Consider the following 19,162-nt stretch of genomic DNA (forward strand, 5'->3'; position numbering starts at 1 on the left):
CTAGAAATATAAAAACAAACACACAAGGGAAAAAGACTAGAGCGTGTACTACACAGTAAATTTATTCAGAATTTGGATAATTCAAATTCTATTCATTATTAATTGATTGATTAAAAATGTTTATATTATCTTATATAATTGAGATTTTAAGTACATCATTCATCGACATGACAATAAATTGAAAATTTTGTTGGAACACCTTTACAACTCCTTCCACAACCTAGCTAGAAAGCAATACGAATATAGAAATGATATAAAATAATAAAAGTATTAATATATTAATATGAAATAGAATAATATAAACGATCACATATCCAGTAAAGGGGTAATTTAACGTCAAGAAGCAAACGTTCCCACAAAATGGTGACTTTGTCAATAGTGAAATTGGGATTGAGAAAAAGAAAATTAGTGCATTATGACGACGTTTATTTCACAATGTTTCTTTTACTGTAAAGATTATTTAATTTATTCTCAATTTTAAAGTTAAACAAATTTATCTGTTAATAATAATAATATTATAGATGTTTTACAACAAATCGATGGGTCAAATTTTGATTAAAATAATTCCAAGTATGCATTTTTTTCCTACCAGGGGCGGGTGAGGTAGTCGTCCCTTAAAATTTTCAAATTTTTATATATTTTATATATTTTCTTTGTATTTTCTATTGAAAATATATTTTCGGCCCCTTAAAGTTTTGTAAGTTCACCCCTATTTAAAAATTTATAAATTCATCCCTCTTAACATAAAATCTTACATCTATCCCTTATTACAGTATTTTTATTTTTATTTTATTTTATTTTTGATTAAAGGTGCCTTTACAGTAAAGTGCCTAGCAATGTGGTGCTTTATTTCCATAAACATATTTATATCAATTTCCAGATATCTAATGGGCCAAAGAAGAAAGTGAAGGATTTAGCCCACCTTGTAGCTTCTATGGTTATTGAAATTGGGCACATTTCATTCATATCCACAAACTGCGGTCCATGTTTTGTGAACGCTTCTTTCGCATATCATATTTTGTAATACCTATATATTCGTTCAGTAAAAAAATTCCATAAATATCTAAATTCATATCATTTAATATTTTTCATAAAATATATAAAAAATTATAACATATTAAGTGAGTTTAATAATAAAAAATATAATTTTTCTCTACAAATCCGAGTTCGAACAATATATATTATCAATCAATTAATTTTTTTTATATATATTATCTTATAATTATTCTGAACTAAATAATTTAAAATAATTTAAGAAAATTTTAAACATTTTTTCCCGAATAATTTGGAGTATTTATAAGGTAACATTTGTTCAAAATTTCTTCAACCTATTATCAATGCACACAACACAAATCATTATTCTAACTTATTATCTCTAAAAGATCAATATTTCTTTTTAAAAACTACTTGATGAAATTAAAACTCTAAACATATTATCTCTATTTTAAAATTTATCATAAACTGTTGTCCTAAAAAATTTCAATATCAAATCTACAACACAATTAAAATGAAATTTTATTTATTTATTTATTATTAGGGAGTTTTTTTTATTAATCTTAGCAAATATAAGGTATTATTTGTTCAAAGAATAATCTCAATATTTTAGTATTGAACATCAAATCCCTAACATTTTTGGTACTCAACCCAACACTAAAAAAATAACAACAATTCTTTTATCATTGAGATCGTGTGCATTAAAAAGCTATTTTCATTAAAGTTTTGTTCAAAAAATTTATTTATTTTAGTAATTACAAGGTAAAGTTTAATAATTATTATGTCTTCAACATTTTCTTTATTATCATATTTTCATAGTAAAACTTGTGTGCGTAATTTTTTCACCTAATTTAATCTAAATTAAGTCAAATATAGAATAATTTCTAGTTATATAAATAAGCTCGACTTGATACATTATATAAATAATAAAATAATTATAAAATATACATATTAATAAAAAGTAATTTGTGATATCTTATTATATAATTAGGAGTATAAATGAGCAGAGTATTCAATGAACTATTTATGAGTCATACATATAACATTTATATATGTATTTTTATTAAGATAAACAAATGAATGTGAACAAAATTTGATGTTCATTTAATAAATAAATGAACAAAAATAAATGTGTGTTCGGTTAATATTTATTTATGAACAAACTCGTTTATTAAGTTCTCATTTTCTTTCTATTATTTTAAATTTTAAATATTAATGAATGTATGGATTAAAATGAACCTACAATTTTAATGTTTATTAAGGTGTATTCGTTTATTAAATTTTTATTTTCTAAACTTACAAATAAATGAGTAAAAAGAGAATTTTAGCCTTTGAAAAATTAAATGAATATATTCGTAAACGCTAAACAAACAAACACGAATATATTCAAAAATAAATAAATAAACATATTAAAACACCAATAATTTAAATAAACATGACCTGAACCTAAACACTCTCAAAATAAATAAAATAATAAAAATTTAACTTTATTCGTTACGATTCTGGTTCAATTACATCCTAGATATAATAAACAATAAATATTTTAAGCCCAGTTTAAAGATTAATATGTTTTTTGAAAACGAAGTGGTATATTGGTATATAACTTTAAAAATAGTGGCACTATAGTAATCTCACTAGCTTTTCGGCATTCATAGCTCTGATATCTAAACGCAGCTCGTTCGGCCGTTCGTTCAAATTTTTATTTCAAGAAATGTTTATTTTTCGTTCTGATATCTGTCATTTTTCATTTCTCTAAACATCCACTTTCGCGGATTCAAAACCCTAATATGTTTGTGTGATCGGATTCTGTATCAGTAATATCCGGAGTGTAATTTGTTTTTGTCATTGTTTGTCTGCCGGGAAAAAAAGGCAAGGTAAAGAAAATTTGAACTTTTTTTTCTCAAGTTTTTTAGAATTATGGAAGCGGTTACATTTGATTGATGGTTCTACTTCGTTTTCATGAGTTATTTTTTGGCATTGGTTTACTTGTGTAAGTTGGAATTTGGTTTACTTTCTAGAGGTTTGCAAAAGCTTTCAAATAAGTGAAAATTGTTGAATGATTATATCCATGATCGAACCGATTTGAATTTACTTTTGCGTGTTTTACTTTTTGTTTATTCGGATATGCGTGTGGTTTGTTTTTCACCGTTTGACCTTTTTAAAGATCTTTACTAGTATAGTTGGAACTGGCTTAGATTTTTATGCATTTTCAGGTGTTGTCTTTTGAGAATTTATCACAACCTAGACAATGATTGCAATCTATTTAGATACATGTACATTGACTGTGTGCTATACCTCTTCGGGAATATTGAAGAAACCATTCAGAATGAGAGAATCATGACTTACTTGGAAATGAAATTGAACTTGTTTAATAGATACCTGAAACTGATGGAAGGGAAAATAATTGTTAAATATGATGGCATTTTATTGTGTTGTTGTTCTGTCTTTCCTGTCTCCTGGATGTGAGGGGGGAGAGGAAGCTAAGAAATACCTATTTCTTCCATTTGAGTTTGTTCTTTGTTTTAAGTAGGAGAAAAGATGGGAGAATTCTCTCGTTCCCTGTGATATTTACTTCATCCGGTTCGGTGTCCAACATATAACTTTACATATTTATGTTGCTTTGCTTTCAAATTGATAATTAGGGTTTTCAACTGTTCAAATGTAAGACGACGGTTTAATAGATTGTAATGCATGACTGAAGTAGTTATAGCCAATCAATATTGGTTTAATTCAAGTCACACTGCGGACATAAAATTTAAAGACGGTGTTAATGTGATATTCCAAGACAGTTGGAATATGTCGATATCAGATATCCGCAGCCACGTTTATCATTGAGTCGCAATGCAAACATAAAAATTTAAGGCGGGAATCTGTATATAGACATATCTGGGACATTGTATTGTTATGTCTGTTTTGGAGCCTATTTTATAAATCACACTCCACTGGCAAGAGAGACTGCAATATTTCTTGCATGAATAATTCTAGTTTCCATATTTACCTCAATAATGATGTAAAACATTAAATATACATTTGATTAAGAAAGAATTACTGTTGTTAAAAAAAATAAGTTTGGTTTATTCTGTGTGCACTTATTTTTCATGAAGTTTACTTTAGCTGGATTTAGGCTTGCCCAAAGCTCCACTCTCTAACTAACACATTCCTGTCTTGTTTTAGAATTTTATCTTCTTGCCTCCTAATTTGACCAGGAATACAATTGGCTTTTAACATTCTTTGCTTCTGTCAGCTATGGAGCAAGAAAAACAAAAATGAAGCTGACACTACAGTAGAGTTGGCAAAATCAGAATCATCTGATAAGAAAATCTCAAATTTATTGAAGGCCAAATCCGATATTGCAAAGTCAGTGGCGAAGAAGTTCCTGAAGACAAGAAAAGAAAATAATACTTCTGAGGTCCAGAGGAAAAGGCAAAAGAAGAAAGGCGCGAGCAAAGCAGAAGACAGTAAAGCAATAAAAATTGATGTTATGAAGTTAAATTCAATGGAAGAAAACCAGCAAAAGGATGCTACGACGAGTGTGGAGCACGTAGAAAAGAATCAGGAGATCCAAAAGAATGAAGAAAATACAAGTGCATCAGATAACAAGGAAAAGATTACAAAATCAAAATACAATCCCAATAAACGAAGAAGTGGCAAGGAACCTGGCCTTTCAAACAAAAAATCGAAGAATGAAGAAAAGTGGGAGGGTAATAAAGGAGGGAAACAAAATGAACAAAAGGAAAAAGACAGTTTGTCAGTGAAGAATAACACAAGTGATGAAAAGCGAGATGGTAAGGGAACGGATCAAGAACCTAAAAGAAAGAAAATATTGATGGTCTAATATTTATGTGCAATGCAAAGACCAAGCCAGATTGTTTCCAATATCATGTAATGGGGGTATCAGGTGGCAAAAAGGATCTTGTTCTGGGTATTAGGCCGGGGGTTAAGCTTTTTCTATATGACTATGATCTCAAGCTATTATACGGGGTTTATAAAGCAGCCTCGTATGGTGGCATGAAACTTGAGCCGAAGGCTTTTGGTGGGGCTTTCCCTGCTCAGGTACAGTTTTATTTTAGCCGTCTTTACTTACAACTATTCTTCATATTCATTACTTTAAGGGGATTTGTGTACCAATGACTTCTGTTTCAGGTGCGTTTCAGTGTACATGTTGATTGTTTTTCTCTGCCAGAAAGCATTTTCAAGAAAGCAATCAAGGAAAATTATGATGAAAAGAACAAATTCAAAACTGAACTTACTGCTAGACAAGTAAGGAATAGTTTCCTTACCTGTTAATTTGACGTTTATAGTTTCTGGCATATTTTAGCATTAAAGGCGTCTGATATTTCTTTCAGGTTCGGAAGCTCACAGAACTTTTTCGGCCAGTTCCAGTTCAATCAACTGCACAACCTTTTCACTCCCCATCAAGGGTAACAGCTTGCATAATCGAGCGCCCTGAAAAAAGGGAAGCTCATGATCGACCAAGGGAAGCAAGGCCCCTGTCACACAGGGAAGCTTCTCTTAGAGCTACTTATGCATCTCGTGAAAAGGATCAGCGAATTGCACATCGAGAGTTGGCATCTACTAAGAGGGGGGATGGTCATCGCGATTTATACTTTAGTGAGAAGGAATACAGGGCTTATGGTCTTCTGGGGGAGAGAAGAAATTTGAGTCCGGCTCCTACATTAACATCTTACCTGGGAGATCACAGAGAGCCACCTTTGCGACAACCAGATACAGTATACAGGGAACATGTGCCTGATCTTGACTGAAAGAGAATATCGGACTTATGATTTGGGTGCTACACGAGTAATACATCCAACAGTTTCTGCAGCAACTGCAAACACATCTGTAGCTGGTGCTTCTATCTTGGACTCTTATATTACAGATCCATATTATGGCCGTTATTCTGGTGATGCATTGGTGGATGCTTATCTACCACCTCCGAGAGAGGCACACCTGATGGAGACCGATCTTTTGAGGAGGAGAGAAAGCAACCAAGCAGATAGGTTATACTCCACACATCCTTTTGACGCTTTAGTACATCATAGTCAGATGCATCGTCATCGAGATGTTAAGCCTGCAGCTACTTCTACATCAGTTTCATCCCGGTATTCATTTGGTGGTGCATCTTGGCTTATCGCTGAGAGTAATCAGTCCCTTCGTATCGCTAATTCAAGGCATGGTCTTTTAAAATTAATGATCTCTTTTCCAATTGTATGTATGGATGCTGTTGAACTTCAATAAGCTACCCTGTTAAATGGTTTTATCATGGATCATTAGGATATAGCAATTTGCAAGCCAGTACTTTTCGAAGCTATCTGGTTGTGGTTGAATATTCTGTCAGAACCTCTTTGCCATTGAAACTGTATGTTACTCTGATTAGGGTCCGACTTTTGGATAAGGGTATGTCCAATACAAGTATGGATGGATTATTTTATGTTTTTTCCTTGTATTAGGAGGTTTTATGATTTATTATATTCAAGGGCTTAACAAACTGATCAACTGGAATTTATAGTGTGTCGCAAAAGAATAATAGCCCATTAGCTTGTCTAGTGGAATAGTATTCAATAAGAAAAAAAGGTAAACTGCGTTTTTAGTAATCCAATTATTCTTGTGATTTTGTTTTGGTCACCTAATTATTTTTTTAAATTATACCTAAAATTACATTTGGTTTTATTTTGGTAACCTGTTGTTTAAAGAAGTAGAACTGTTGATGTGGCAAATGTTTATTTTTTTTAATGATGATGTGGCATTACTTTATGATAATATGGGATTTTGAAAAAAAATTAAATGATTAAAACGAAATCACAAAAATAATTGGATGACTAAATATATAGTTTATCCTAAAAAATGGGGTCTTCTAAAATTTACTTAGGAAAGTAAATATTTTCTATAATAATTGTCAAAATTATCTTAAGATGTTGATGATTTTACTAAAATTGTCTGATGATGCGATAAATCAAAGATAAAACTGTCTTGTGGTACAAAAGTTTCAGTTACGACATCAATTATTAACAATCAAAATGAAAAAAATCGTGTTCAATTTCAACCCTTAAAAATTAAGTATTATTAGTTTGAATAAATATCAGATTGAATGAACGGTGATCATGGTTTTGAAAATCGGACTGGATTGGTCGGTTCAACCAGGAATCGTGTGTTAGTCCGGTTTAATTTAAATTGGTTGAACCGTTATTAGTGAACCGGCTAGAACCACTGAACCATTTGAACCGGATCGACTGAAAACCGAAAAAAAAACCGAAAAAATCGGAAATTTTGTTTTTTTTTAAAAAAAATTAAACCAAATAACGTCATTTGTTAAACGAGCCAAGTCGAACTCGAGTATTGCTGAGCTCGACTCGAACTTGAAAACTTTAAAAGTAAGCTCAACTCGACTCAAACTCACAAGCTAAAAATTATCAAGTTTAACTCAAACTCGAAATATAATATTGAAACTTGAACTCAAAAAGGCTTGAACTAAAAAAAATTTAGAAGCTCGATTGAAGCCTAAAATTCGAGATTGATTGAAGTGAAAGAATAGTTCACTCAATGCTCACCAAAAGGCTCCATGATTTTAAATATCAAATTACCTCTATTATTTATAGAAGTTAGTTGTGATGCTCTTTTATGTTTCTTAGCAATGTGAGATTGTTTTGTTCTCATATTTTTACTCTTTAGACTTTTGGGATGCTCTTCTATGTTTCTTAGCCATGTGAGATTGTTTTTAAAAAAAAAATTAAACCAAACAATATCATTTTATTATGATTTTTTTAACCCTAAATTTATTTTTTAATTATAGTTATATAACTATATTTATTATTTAATATGTTTTACCTTAAATATTATATTGTAGTTAATTTAAATTATTTTGTTTCACTTGATTTTATGGTTTTTAACTTATATATGTTATGATTTGCTTTGAATATGACTTGTGATATAAAAGATTAATTTTTATTAAATATTTTTGGTATTTTTATTTAATTTTTTAAATAATTATAATGTCGTCTGGTTCTTTCGACCGGTCGGACCGATTCGACCGATTGAACCAGTGAACCGATAGTATGACCGGTTCGTTAACCGGTCCGGTTCTGAAAACCATGATGGTGATCAAATGTTCTCCGAGCTGAGTTGTGGAGCATCCTTATTGCCTTACACATGGCACGAGTTAAGAGGCATTCGGAATTTGAAAAGTCAATCGGACCGTCTTAATGATGTAAAGTCTATTACCGGCCTGTATGAGAAATTCACAGGTTACGATCTGAAAACTGCGAAACTTCCATTCGATGGATTCCACGGAAAGCAAACACAGCTGCAGATGTAATGACGAAGCTGGCTGATAGATACGTGTTTTTCCACGACAGTATATGAATCCGTGCTACCTCTGATCACTCAACACATCCATGATCCTCCTCATTTGAGGCTCGTTTTGTAACTCCTTAAAACGCCCTCTCAATTAAAATTTATTTAATATAAAATTTCACGAGTATTAATATATCAAGTGATGAATGAGAGTCCTTCATTGTTATCCGTTGTATTCTTTGTAGGCATAATAAGAGCAATTACAAGACAAGCGAAGCATACAAACTGTATTTATAGCTATATCATTATTCTATTAATAAGACAAACAAAAATAAGAAAGAAGATAAAATCGCAATGCTGTTGAATTAAATTATTTTTCATTTAAAAAAAGAAATTAAGTTTAATCGTTTTCCATTACATGGAATAAGAAAGGAATATCTGAGATCAGCAGCACTAATACCGAAATATAGTGAACCCAAAGGTGAGTTTATTTAATTTTGGAATCTTTTTAGAGAACAAGTTATTGCATGCTAAAGGATTACATATAAAATTAAAAATATAACTCAACTTGATAAATAGGTGAGTTTTAGTTTTCAGCGACATCGTTGAGCTATTGGGCAATATATATATATATATATATATAAAAGGAAAAACAGGTTTGGTGTTTCTCTTGAGAGATGAATCTCGCATTTTATTATATAGGATTATTAAAGGGTAAAGGCAGTATAGTTGATGATGGTGGTCCACTGATGACGATAAGATATTTTAGAGATTATAAAACCTTCTATAATGGTGTTCTCTTCGGAAACCTGTTTACACTTTCAAATTGCGTCGTTTTGGAGATATTCGACCCATGGTATGCGCGATTGACTCGATCCGTCTCATTCTCTATTTTTGGATAAATTATTATCTCAATCCCTCTATTTTTTAACATGTTTTGATTTAGTCTTTATATTTTTACTAATTGTTATTTTTTACCATTTTAATTTCTGATTTCCTTCTAATCATGTTCTACAGGTTAATTGCCATTTTGGCAACGATAAGTTATATATTTTTTAATATAGTTCTAATATGTAAATTAATTTATTTATTCGAATACTTTTAGACATTATATATTTATATTTATACATATTATTTATAATTGTTAATTATTATTAATCATATATGTTATATTAACATTTCATTTTGTGTTTATTAAAAAACGAGATAACATGTATTTAATTTAGATATCTCACACGTAATTGATTTTCAAATCCAATTAGAATTGAGATTAAAAAACAGACACAATTATAAATATTTAAACTTACCTAATTAAAACGACTAATAAGGAATTCAAGCACATGGCTATCTTTTCAAAACCCAACATTTTTTAAACTACCTAAACCGATATATACACCCGTCATTTAAGAGACTAATTTTTTTTCATTTATAAAATTTTAAATGAACGAATTAACCATTTAACTCAAACTTTATTTTATTATTATCCGTACTCTTATTGGCTTGTGACCTCGTGGTTTACAGTTCCCAAGTTTCCTCGTCGCTGTCACCAGTGTTTGTCAGTCAACTTCAACCTTAGCTCCATCAACAGTATTATTATAGCTCGAGAGAAAAAAATAAAAGAAAAGAAAATGGCAGAAAATGAAAATAGCCCGCTCTTTGAAACAAGGCCGGTTAAGGGACGGTTCGTTTTCAAGTTATTCATAATTTCAGTGACTGTCGGTATCGGCTTCATTTGTGCTTACAGACTACGGTTTTTTCCGGTGGCATCGGGAAAACGTGAGCGATGTGCTTGGATTGGATTGTTTCTTTGCGAGCTCTGGTTCAGTTTTTATTGGTTCATCACCCTAATTTGTCGATGGAACCCTGTCTACCGTTTTCTTCACAAAAACAGGCTCTCCCAAAGATACGTGAAAGAAACATTACCGGGCGTAGACATATTTGTATGCACGGCGGACCCGTCGGCGGAGCCACCAGTCATGGTGATGAACACAGTTTTATCATTGTTGGCTTATGACTATCCACCGGAGAAGTTAAACATCTATTTGTCCGACGATGGAGCGTCGGATTTAACGTTTTATGCAATGTTGGAAGCTTCAAGTTTCTCAAAGCAATGGCTGCCGTTCTGCAAGAAGTTCAAGGTGGAACCCAGATCTCCCGAGGCTTACTTTCAGACAGCCATTGAACCAGACAACCATGATCCTGTCGAGCTCAAACACTGGCTTTCAGTGAAGGTAATTTTTTTAATACATTCTGTCCCTTTTACATTCGAGAAACATCTGTCAAAAATAATATTACCCTAATTTCCTTACATTATTTCCCCCCCCCCCCCCGATTAACACAGAAACTATATGATGAGGCAAATATGAGGATCAAAACCACGAGGAAGAAGAATAAAATCCCAGAAGACATTCGTAAACAGCACAAAGGATTTCGTGAATGGGACTTTGTTACAAGCAGGAATGATCATCAAACCATTCTTCAAGTAAATTATTTCATTAACTCCTCAATTTATTACTTAAGTAAGCTTAAAAAACTTGATTAATTAGTTACTTATTAATTTCTTAGATCTTAATTGATGGAAGAGACCCCGATGCTGTGGATATTGAAGAAAACGTCCTTCCTACCCTTGTGTATTTGGCACGTGAAAAAAGACCTCAATATCACCACCATTTCAAAGCTGGAGCCATGAATGCTCTTGTAAGTATAATTTTCTTTACATTACATATATTATATGTATATACAGCTCAAGACTCAAGAGGAGATATCTATTTATGTTAGTATAAAATAAATTAATTCTATTTAAATTTCATATAATTAGTGTAAATGTTACAGTATAATCAAATTCGCCGTACATTTAAAGTTTATAAATATTAAAAAAAATAATGCTAGATCATCCGGATGGATCTAATTTACATGAATAGAATATAAACATTAATTGGTTTCATATTATATTAATGTCCCTCCTGCTATCTTATTTTCTAAAATTTAATTTGTATGTTATTAATGAATGACTTTTATGGTGAAATATATCAGATTAGAGTATCAGCAAGGATAAGCAATAGTCCGATTATTTTGAACGTAGATTGCGATATGTACTCAAATAATTCGGAATCCATTAAAGACTCTTTATGCTTTTTCATGGACGAAGAGAAGGGACATGAGATCGCCTTCGTACAACATCCTCAAACCTTCCACAATCTCACCAACAATGACATTTATGGTAATTCACTTCGAGTTGCACGAAAGGTAATTCAGTTTTATCAATTTGAAATGCTTTGTTGAGGTTTTTTTTTTGATGGGGGTATGAACAATGAAGGTGGAGTTTCCAGGATTAGACGCAAATGGAGGGCCATGCTATATCGGGACCGGATGCTTTCACCGACGAGAGGCTCTATCCGGGAAGAAATACGACGAAACCTGCAAAGTTGATTGGAAGCGACTAAATCATACAAGGGTTGAAGAAAGTACAATTGTTGTTGAAGAAACATGTAAAGTTCTTGCAAGTTGTAGCTTTGAACAAAACTCACCGTGGGGAAAAGAGGTTTGCTAAGTTCCCTTACACATGCATTTGTCCATGAATACAACAAATTTGTCTATGAATCAGTTCTGTTTTTCTTTCTTTACAGATGGGGTTGAAATATGGGTGCCCAGCAGAGGATATAATTACAGGTTTGAGCATACAATGCAGAGGCTGGAAATCCATCTTTTTGGACTCTGAAAGAGAGAGTTTCTTAGGCATTGCTCCGATTTCACTGTTGACGATGCTGGTGCAACATAAGAGATGGGCCGAAGGTCATTTTCAGATTTTCTTGTCAAGATATTGTCCCTTGTTATACGGACATAACAGGATCCCTCTAACACTTCAACTCTGTTACTGTTCCGCCAATTTATGGGCTGCAAATTCTTTGCCAACGTTGTACTATGTCCTTGTCCCTTGCATTTGCCTTCTTAGAGACATCCCATTGTTTCCCGAGGTATGTATGAACATCCAAACTGCTCATCTGTGTTATCCAGATTACGGGTATAATCAAGCTTAATTCGAGTTATTCGAGCTTGTGTTTGGGAATCAGATATCAAGCCCATGGGTCCTCCCATTTGCGTATGTTTCCATTGCACACCGAACATATTGTCTTGGGGAATTCATGTGGTGCGGGGGCACATTCCAAGCTTGGTGCAACGATCAAAGGATATGGCTGTTCAAGAGAACCACTTCCTACTTTTTCGCCTTCTTTGACACCGTCTTGAAGCTACTAGGGTGCTCGAAATCAGCCTTTGTCATCACACCGAAGGTTGCGGATGGAGATGTCTCAAGAAGATACAAGCAAGAGTTGATGGAATTTGGTGATTCATCTCCCATGTTCGATGTTTTAGCGTCGCTTGCAATGTTGAATCTGTTTGGTATCTTTGGGGTGATCAAGAAGCTGGCCTTCGATGCCGATCACGATGAGTTTTCTGATCGATTTGGATTGCAGATTGTTTTGTGTTTACTTTTGGTTGGTCTCAACTGGCCTGTATACAAAGCACTGTTTTTCCGTAAAGATAAGGGTAGAATGCCAGCTTCAGTTACTTACAAGGCAATTACCTATGCCTTGTTAGTATCTACACTAGCCTTGTAGTCACGATTAAATGACGGTTTTAATCGCATTATATTTATCATGAGATAATGTAATGGATTGCGATGATTATTGATAATAAAAAACTAAAATTCATCGAAACACAATATTATGATAATTTATTTAGATTTTATTATTATTTATATTTAGTCCTGATATTTTATCTCCAATGCATGTCAGGGCATAAAAAACCAGGTAACAAATTAATTTTCTTTGTTTAAGCAGATTTATCAAGTAGTCTCGTGTATATTTAATGTTCCTAAACTTCTATCATATGAAACGTTGGACTGATCTTAAAATTACTGTGTAGTAGGAGTTATTTGTATTAATGAATTGTATTTATTTACAATGCTTTCAATCAATTTTGCTTAGGTAATGGGCAGTACGAAAACGACATCCTCTTTTGATTTATCCCCTGTCGTTTAACCATGTGTTTTTTCATTATTTGCTTCTTTATTTCCTTTTTCTCCATTCCATTTAAAATCATATCTTAATTTGAAGAAAAGTAAATAAATTTGATCATTACTTATTACCAAATTAAAATAGAGTTGAAAGGCATTTTATGATTCTTAAATTCTATTTTAAAAAAGACGTGACTTTTAAGAAACTGAAAAAAGAAGACCGAAAATTGGCACCACAACACGCAACAAATAATGCTTCTTACTCGCCATTGAAAATGGTATTGAATTTTTAAAGGAAGGGAATTACAGTCAATTTGAGATTTTGAAAAAAGTCCTTTGCGATTGTACTTTTAGAGGGATCAATTTGAACTGCTCTGTATATTAAAAGGATTTAATTGATCTATTTATTGTTAGTGAGACTATATTTATACAAAATCTATAATATAATAAAAGAACTTATTACTGAAATCAAAATCTCATGTGAATATTATATGTAACATCTGGGATTAAACTCAAATAGAAACAATAAAGTGGGGTATTTATTCACTCTGTTCTATTTGCATTTTCTCAGGGACTCAACTAGAAACATAAAGTTGGTTTATTTCATCCGTGTTTTAAGATCCGATTTTCAACTTCCAAAAGTCAAACGTTCTCCGCAAAATCAAGCAAAGCAAATGGCGCGTTCTTCAATCCTCCATAGGCGTCTCGCCTCACTTCCTTCAAAGACCTTCTTTGTACCTGCAGCTTTAGCTCTCGTTTCCACACTTTCCATTCTTTTTTACATATTCACAACTTCAACTCTCTTCATTTCCCATCAACACCAACACAAGCTTCGCTTAAAACCAACATATATATCTTTACAACCTTCACCATCGACTCCCAATCTCCCCTCAAATGGTTTTAAAAATGGGAGCTTTCACTTGTCAGCAAAGTCTCCATCCAATGCTTTTGGCGGCGGCGGTGGTAATGAAGATGGGACTGTGAATCGAGTGTCTTCAATATCTCATTTTGGACCAAAGGGTATGTTAATTTTGAGATATTTCATAATGGGTATCTGTTGCTTCTTCCTTTTGTTTCTTCTCTGGTTTTTCATTTGAGCTTCAACTTTTGAATTGTGATCTCTGTATGAGTTTGAGTTTTGTTCGAGTTTTCACCTAGTGTTTGTGAATATGCTATCGGTTCATTGATGAACTTCAAAGAAATTAATTCATTTTTAGGTGGTATACCCCCTCCAAAAACATTCTAATCTCTGTCAGACCGGACTTATTAAAACTGTCTTCTGTCAGCTAAAGTCTTTAAACATGCTCCTCCATTGATTAGGAACCTCCAATAAGCCTAAGTCCATCGATACAAGTTTTTTTAGTCAATTATAATATATGGATAAAATTTAAGATTGATTAGAACGAAATTCAAAATTTGATGAGTGAATCCATTTAAACAGTAAATTAAAAATAGTTATAATGATCTTTCGACTAACACAAACATTAAATATCACTAAAATATCTCAATAAGAATGAAAAAAAGTTAGAACCTTTGATATTTCATATCCCAATTTCTATCTTCATTTTTATGATAATTTGTTTTCTTGTTTATTTAAATACGGACTAAAGATTATTTTCTTACTAATTATAATTCTTTATAATTCTATTCAAGTCAGAAGAGATGAACTGTTAAAGATAATAACATAAACTTGTTGTCAACATTAGGCATGAATTTTGTTTAAATTTATTTGGCTTTCAATGTCTACAAGGTAAATTAGAAGTCTTAAAAAAAAAATTATTCTTGAGCGTAAAACTGTAAGTCTTGTGTATATAAGTAATTTTACCTATCTTAGGTAAGTATTGGATTGATTAGTCAACCAGCTTAATCTAGAAACTTCAATGTTTTGCTGCTAGAACTGCGGATTCATGGTTTTTATGGTTCAGGAATCAACATCGATGTCTTCCATGACGGAGATATCTTTCTGGAGGATTATCGAGAGATGAAGCGGAGCTTCAAGATATATGTCTATCCTCACAGTCGAAAAGATTCCTTTGCTCATGTATTCTTGCCTGTGGATTTCGAACCAGAGGGCAATTACGCCAGTGAAAGCTACTTCAAAAAGGCTCTAATGAAGAGCCATTTCGTAACCAAAGATCCGAGGAAGGCGGATCTTTTCTTTTTGCCTTTCTCGATCGCAAGGTTGAGGCATGATCGTAGAGTTGGTACGGGAGGTATTCAAAATTTTATCCGAGATTACATCTCAAACATTAGTAGAAAATACCCTTATTGGAATCGCACCGGTGGAGCCGATCATTTTTATGTTGCTTGTCACTCCATCGGACGATCGGCCATGGCAAAAGCCGTGGAAGTAAAACTTAATGCCATACAGATTGTGTGTTCTTCGAGCTATTTCATTTCCAGATACGTTGCTCACAAGGATGCATCTATACCTCAAGTATGGCCGAGAACCGGAAATCCTTCTAATATCGCCACATGCAAAAGGTCAAAACACTCCCTTCCTTGATATGTTTAGACTTGTAAAACATCATAGTTTATAGCTGTTGAAGTTATTGGTATTGTTGCTAAAGGTACTTAACCGTGTTTTACAGGAACAAACTTGCGTTTTTCGCTGGATCGATCAACTCCCCGGTGCGTGAAAAGCTTCTGGAGTTCTGGAGAAATGATTCGGTGATATTTGCTCATTACGGTCGGCTTAAAACACCGTATGCCGACGAGCTGCGTGGCAGCAAGTTCTGTTTCCATGTAAAAGGCTTTGAAGTGAACACAGCTCGAATAGCGGATTCTTTATATTATGGTTGTGTCCCGATCATAATCGCCAACTACTATGATCTCCCATTTGCTGATGTACTGAACTGGAAGAGCTTCTCGATTGCTGTCGTAACTTCCGATATCCCGTCCCTTAAGAAAATCCTTCAGGGAATAAGTTCCGACGAGTACTCGGCATTACGACGCAATGTGTTGAAGGTACGTAAACATTTCCAGTGGCATGTTCATCCTACTGATTTTGATGCATTTTTTATGGTGATGTATGAGCTGTGGCTCAGACGAAGTTCTATTCGAATAAATAAATGACTGATTGATTGTATTTGCCAATTTTTTTTGTGATACGTAAACTTTTTCAAAAATTTAATTACCAATGGACTTGCCCGAATTGATTTGGACTTGGACAGTATATTTTTCATTTGGGAAAAAATATTGGGTCATGGGTTTGCACATTCGTGGACTCTTTTAGCACATCCATGATCCAACATTCACATCACAGAGCGTAAGGAATAAAAAAAAAACCATATATGATTTGATAACATCGGACATTGTTGAGCATATTTTCATAATGCTTCGACGCGAATGGATTGAAAACAAAAGTTAGACAGAGAAATAAATTAAACAAAAATGGTATTGAAATGGATTTGATCTTGGAATTCAAGTATTCCTTCTTTTTCTGGAAAATGATGGCTGTTGATAATTATAATAATAATAAATTAATTGTATAATTTTAAATACTATTTAATGAAATGAAAATGTACATTAGCCAAGTTGGTCCCCGGACATGAAACTTGTTCATAAATTAATTGGGGGGGGGGGAGAGTGGTTGAAAGCATAGTCATAAAGACATAACCCACATTCTTCTCCTTTGAACGAATGTAGCTATCTATCAATTAACCTAAACTAAATCATCAAAAGAAGTTATAAATAATCAAATTCATTCATTCAAAAAATATTCATTCTCTTTTTATCTCAATGGGGAAGAAATCATCTTCATTGGTTTACCAGATCTTCCAGCACCGATTCCCAGCAACATTTAAAGGTTTCTTCTATTTTTTACCAATAAGCTTAGCCTTAACCACACTTCTTCTCATTTTCATTTACATTTCCACTACTGCAAGTGTCACTAAAAATCATGCCCAAGCCACTCTTTACCTTCAAACTTTGCCTTCTTCCACTTCTTCACTGAGTATCGATCAAACCGGTAATCTCCCGGTGGTTCCGTTTGGAGATAATGAGAACGACAATGATAATCTGTTTGCTGATCCTTCCCGAATTGATCGTCTCTCCAGGGCTAATCAATGGCTTCTGGGGAACCTTTTCGGCTTAAGTAATGGAAATTACACAAATAACAAAGAAGCGTACCATGATGGTGATCTCTTCTTACAAGACTACAAACAAATGAACAAAAGCTTGAAGATTTTTGTCTATCCTCACAGTAAAGACGATCCTTTTGCAAATGTGTTGTTGCCTCCTGATTCTGATACCAAAGGAAACTATGCAAGCGAACTCATGTTCAAGAAAGCTTTGATGAAATCCCATTTCGTCACCAAAGATCCCAATGAGGCTCATCTCTTCTACATGCCTTTCTCGATTTCTCCGATGAGGACCGACCCCCGGATCGACGTTCACGGGATCCCGGATTTCGTGAAGAATTATATCTCCAATATTACTCAGAAGTATCCTTATTGGAATCGAACCGGCGGAGCCGATCATTTCTATGTCGCTTGTCATTCCATCGGGAAAATTGCGTTTGATAAAGCGTTTGTAGCTAGACTCAATGTTATTCAACTCGTTTGCTCTTCTACCTATTTTCCTTCGTCTTATCTTCCTCACAAGGATGCTTCTATGCCTCAAGTTTGGCCTCGAGAAGGAGACCCTCCTAACCTTGTTACGTCTCAAAGGTAAGTACGATTAGTAAAATGTTGTTTATTAACTATACCAATTAAATTCGATTCATTCAATTCAGTTTGTTCTAGATTAAAATCATGAGTTAAAATTACGAAGTTAGGGGAAAACAAACTAAAACTATATTTTCAGGAAGAGGCTTGCATTCTTCGCCGGAGCTGTGAACTCTCCTGTACGTATAGCTCTTCTCAAGGTGTGGGGCAACGACACTGAAATCTTCGTGCACTTCGGCCGCCTCCAAACACCCTACTCCGATCAACTCCTCGGAAGCAAGTTTTGCATCCATGTCAAAGGCTTCGAAGTAAACACGGCACGGGTCGCAGACGCACTATACTACGGTTGCATCCCTATAATCTTAGCCAACCATTACGACCTTCCGTTCACCGATATATTGAACTGGAAAAGTTTTTCTGTCGTCGTTCACCACGTCGATATTCCGGTGATGAAGAAAATACTTCAAGGAATAAGCAATGAAGAGTATAGCATGTTGCGAAGCAATGTGTTGAGAGTTCGGAAACATTTCCAATGGAATGTTCCGCCCATTGATTTTGATGCATTCCATATGTCCATGTATGAGTTATGGAAACGTCGTAGCGTTGTGAGGGTTAGGTTAACCCCTTCCGTGGAATTTATGTAACTCTTTTTCTTTTTTGAGCTTATCAATCTGGAATTGTATTTTTTTCCCTTAAAATAATTTTAATCAATAAAGCATCATCGATGAAAAGTTATTTTAAAAATATTATTGTAAAGTTATTCGTATCTTTCGACCCTAATCTTTTCTATAAGGTGATTTTTTTATTTTTTTTGACGTAGATCTAAACAAACATATTCTCCGTTTTAATTTATTTCTTTTTGTATATTATTCTTTATGATACTGTTGTGCATCTACTTTTATACAAAATTTTGTCTATTTTTATGATGATTTGATATTTTATGTTGCATGGTGTATCAATCGACGGTCTTGTACAATTAATTTTTTTTGTGGCAGTTTATTAATGTATTTAAAATCATTCGTGAAATAATATATCATATTAATTTTTTTAATTTTTACGCTTATATATTACATCTAGATTCATTTCTATTAAAAGATAAAATATATATTTAAGGGAAGCTTTTAGTTTTATTTTAATTTACTCCCTCTAAAATTTTACGTTAGGGCCTTTTGCTTTTGTACCTTAAATTTATTTAATG

At 33.2% G+C, this 19,162-nt stretch overlaps 5 protein-coding genes across 5 annotated transcripts; all 5 read left to right on the top strand.

The window, feature by feature from the left end:
- Positions 1-3,789: 3,789 nt before the first annotated feature.
- On the top strand, positions 3,790-4,828 carry LOC120162470. Its single transcript, XM_039172615.1, has 2 exons — positions 3,790-3,816; positions 4,238-4,828. Exons 1-2 carry the CDS (start codon positions 3,790-3,792, stop codon positions 4,826-4,828), a joined length of 618 nt encoding a protein of 205 aa, XP_039028546.1.
- On the top strand, positions 4,238-6,343 carry LOC120161613. Its single transcript, XM_039171834.1, has 3 exons — positions 4,238-5,046; positions 5,137-5,253; positions 5,340-6,343. Exons 1-3 carry the CDS (start codon positions 4,834-4,836, stop codon positions 5,754-5,756), a joined length of 747 nt encoding a protein of 248 aa, XP_039027765.1. The 5' UTR covers positions 4,238-4,833; the 3' UTR covers positions 5,757-6,343.
- A 3,568-nt stretch (positions 6,344-9,911) lies between these two features.
- LOC120162101 (cellulose synthase-like protein E6) lies at positions 9,912-12,899 on the top strand. Its single transcript, XM_039172279.1, has 7 exons — positions 9,912-10,514; positions 10,625-10,765; positions 10,849-10,980; positions 11,317-11,529; positions 11,600-11,824; positions 11,910-12,257; positions 12,354-12,899. The coding sequence occupies exons 1-7, from the start codon at positions 9,912-9,914 to the stop codon at positions 12,897-12,899; spliced, it is 2,208 nt and encodes a 735-aa protein (XP_039028210.1).
- Positions 12,900-13,929: 1,030 nt separating this feature from the next.
- LOC120161882 (probable glycosyltransferase At5g03795) lies at positions 13,930-16,394 on the top strand. The gene is made up of 3 exons (XM_039172093.1): positions 13,930-14,317; positions 15,223-15,781; positions 15,889-16,394. Exons 1-3 carry the CDS (start codon positions 13,972-13,974, stop codon positions 16,370-16,372), a joined length of 1,389 nt encoding a protein of 462 aa, XP_039028024.1. The 5' UTR covers positions 13,930-13,971; the 3' UTR covers positions 16,373-16,394.
- Positions 16,395-17,035: 641 nt separating this feature from the next.
- On the top strand, positions 17,036-18,637 carry LOC120161952 (probable glycosyltransferase At5g03795). Its single transcript, XM_039172149.1, has 2 exons — positions 17,036-17,967; positions 18,104-18,637. Exons 1-2 carry the CDS (start codon positions 17,039-17,041, stop codon positions 18,606-18,608), a joined length of 1,434 nt encoding a protein of 477 aa, XP_039028080.1. The 5' UTR covers positions 17,036-17,038; the 3' UTR covers positions 18,609-18,637.
- The last annotated feature ends 525 nt before the right edge of the window (positions 18,638-19,162 follow it).

Source organism: Hibiscus syriacus, unplaced genomic scaffold (genome assembly GCF_006381635.1).
Source record: "Hibiscus syriacus cultivar Baekdansim isolate YM2019G1 unplaced genomic scaffold, ASM638163v2 tig00111402_pilon, whole genome shotgun sequence".
NCBI lineage: Eukaryota > Viridiplantae > Streptophyta > Magnoliopsida > Malvales > Malvaceae > Hibiscus > Hibiscus syriacus.

What these genes read in the sequence shown, in the direction of transcription:
- LOC120162470 (XM_039172615.1), top strand. Translation starts at nt 3,790, where the DNA reads ATGTCGATATCAGATATCCGCAGCCAC. An exon ending in TATCAGATATCCGCAGCCAC is followed by an intron (nt 3,817 to 4,237) that starts GTTTATCATTGA and finishes TGCTTCTGTCAG; the next exon opens with CTATGGAGCAAGAAAAACAA.
- LOC120161613 (XM_039171834.1), top strand. Translation starts at nt 4,834, where the DNA reads ATGTGCAATGCAAAGACCAAGCCAGATTGTTTCCAATATCATGTAATG. An exon ending in GTGGGGCTTTCCCTGCTCAG is followed by an intron (nt 5,047 to 5,136) that starts GTACAGTTTTAT and finishes CTTCTGTTTCAG; the next exon opens with GTGCGTTTCAGTGTACATGT. An exon ending in CTGAACTTACTGCTAGACAA is followed by an intron (nt 5,254 to 5,339) that starts GTAAGGAATAGT and finishes TATTTCTTTCAG; the next exon opens with GTTCGGAAGCTCACAGAACT.
- LOC120162101 (XM_039172279.1), top strand. Translation starts at nt 9,912, where the DNA reads ATGGCAGAAAATGAAAATAGCCCGCTCTTTGAAACAAGGCCGGTTAAG. An exon ending in AACACTGGCTTTCAGTGAAG is followed by an intron (nt 10,515 to 10,624) that starts GTAATTTTTTTA and finishes CGATTAACACAG; the next exon opens with AAACTATATGATGAGGCAAA. An exon ending in ACTCACCGTGGGGAAAAGAG is followed by an intron (nt 11,825 to 11,909) that starts GTTTGCTAAGTT and finishes CTTTCTTTACAG; the next exon opens with ATGGGGTTGAAATATGGGTG.
- LOC120161882 (XM_039172093.1), top strand. Translation starts at nt 13,972, where the DNA reads ATGGCGCGTTCTTCAATCCTCCATAGGCGTCTCGCCTCACTTCCTTCA. An exon ending in ATCTCATTTTGGACCAAAGG is followed by an intron (nt 14,318 to 15,222) that starts GTATGTTAATTT and finishes TTTATGGTTCAG; the next exon opens with GAATCAACATCGATGTCTTC. An exon ending in AATATCGCCACATGCAAAAG is followed by an intron (nt 15,782 to 15,888) that starts GTCAAAACACTC and finishes CGTGTTTTACAG; the next exon opens with GAACAAACTTGCGTTTTTCG.
- LOC120161952 (XM_039172149.1), top strand. Translation starts at nt 17,039, where the DNA reads ATGGGGAAGAAATCATCTTCATTGGTTTACCAGATCTTCCAGCACCGA. An exon ending in AACCTTGTTACGTCTCAAAG is followed by an intron (nt 17,968 to 18,103) that starts GTAAGTACGATT and finishes CTATATTTTCAG; the next exon opens with GAAGAGGCTTGCATTCTTCG.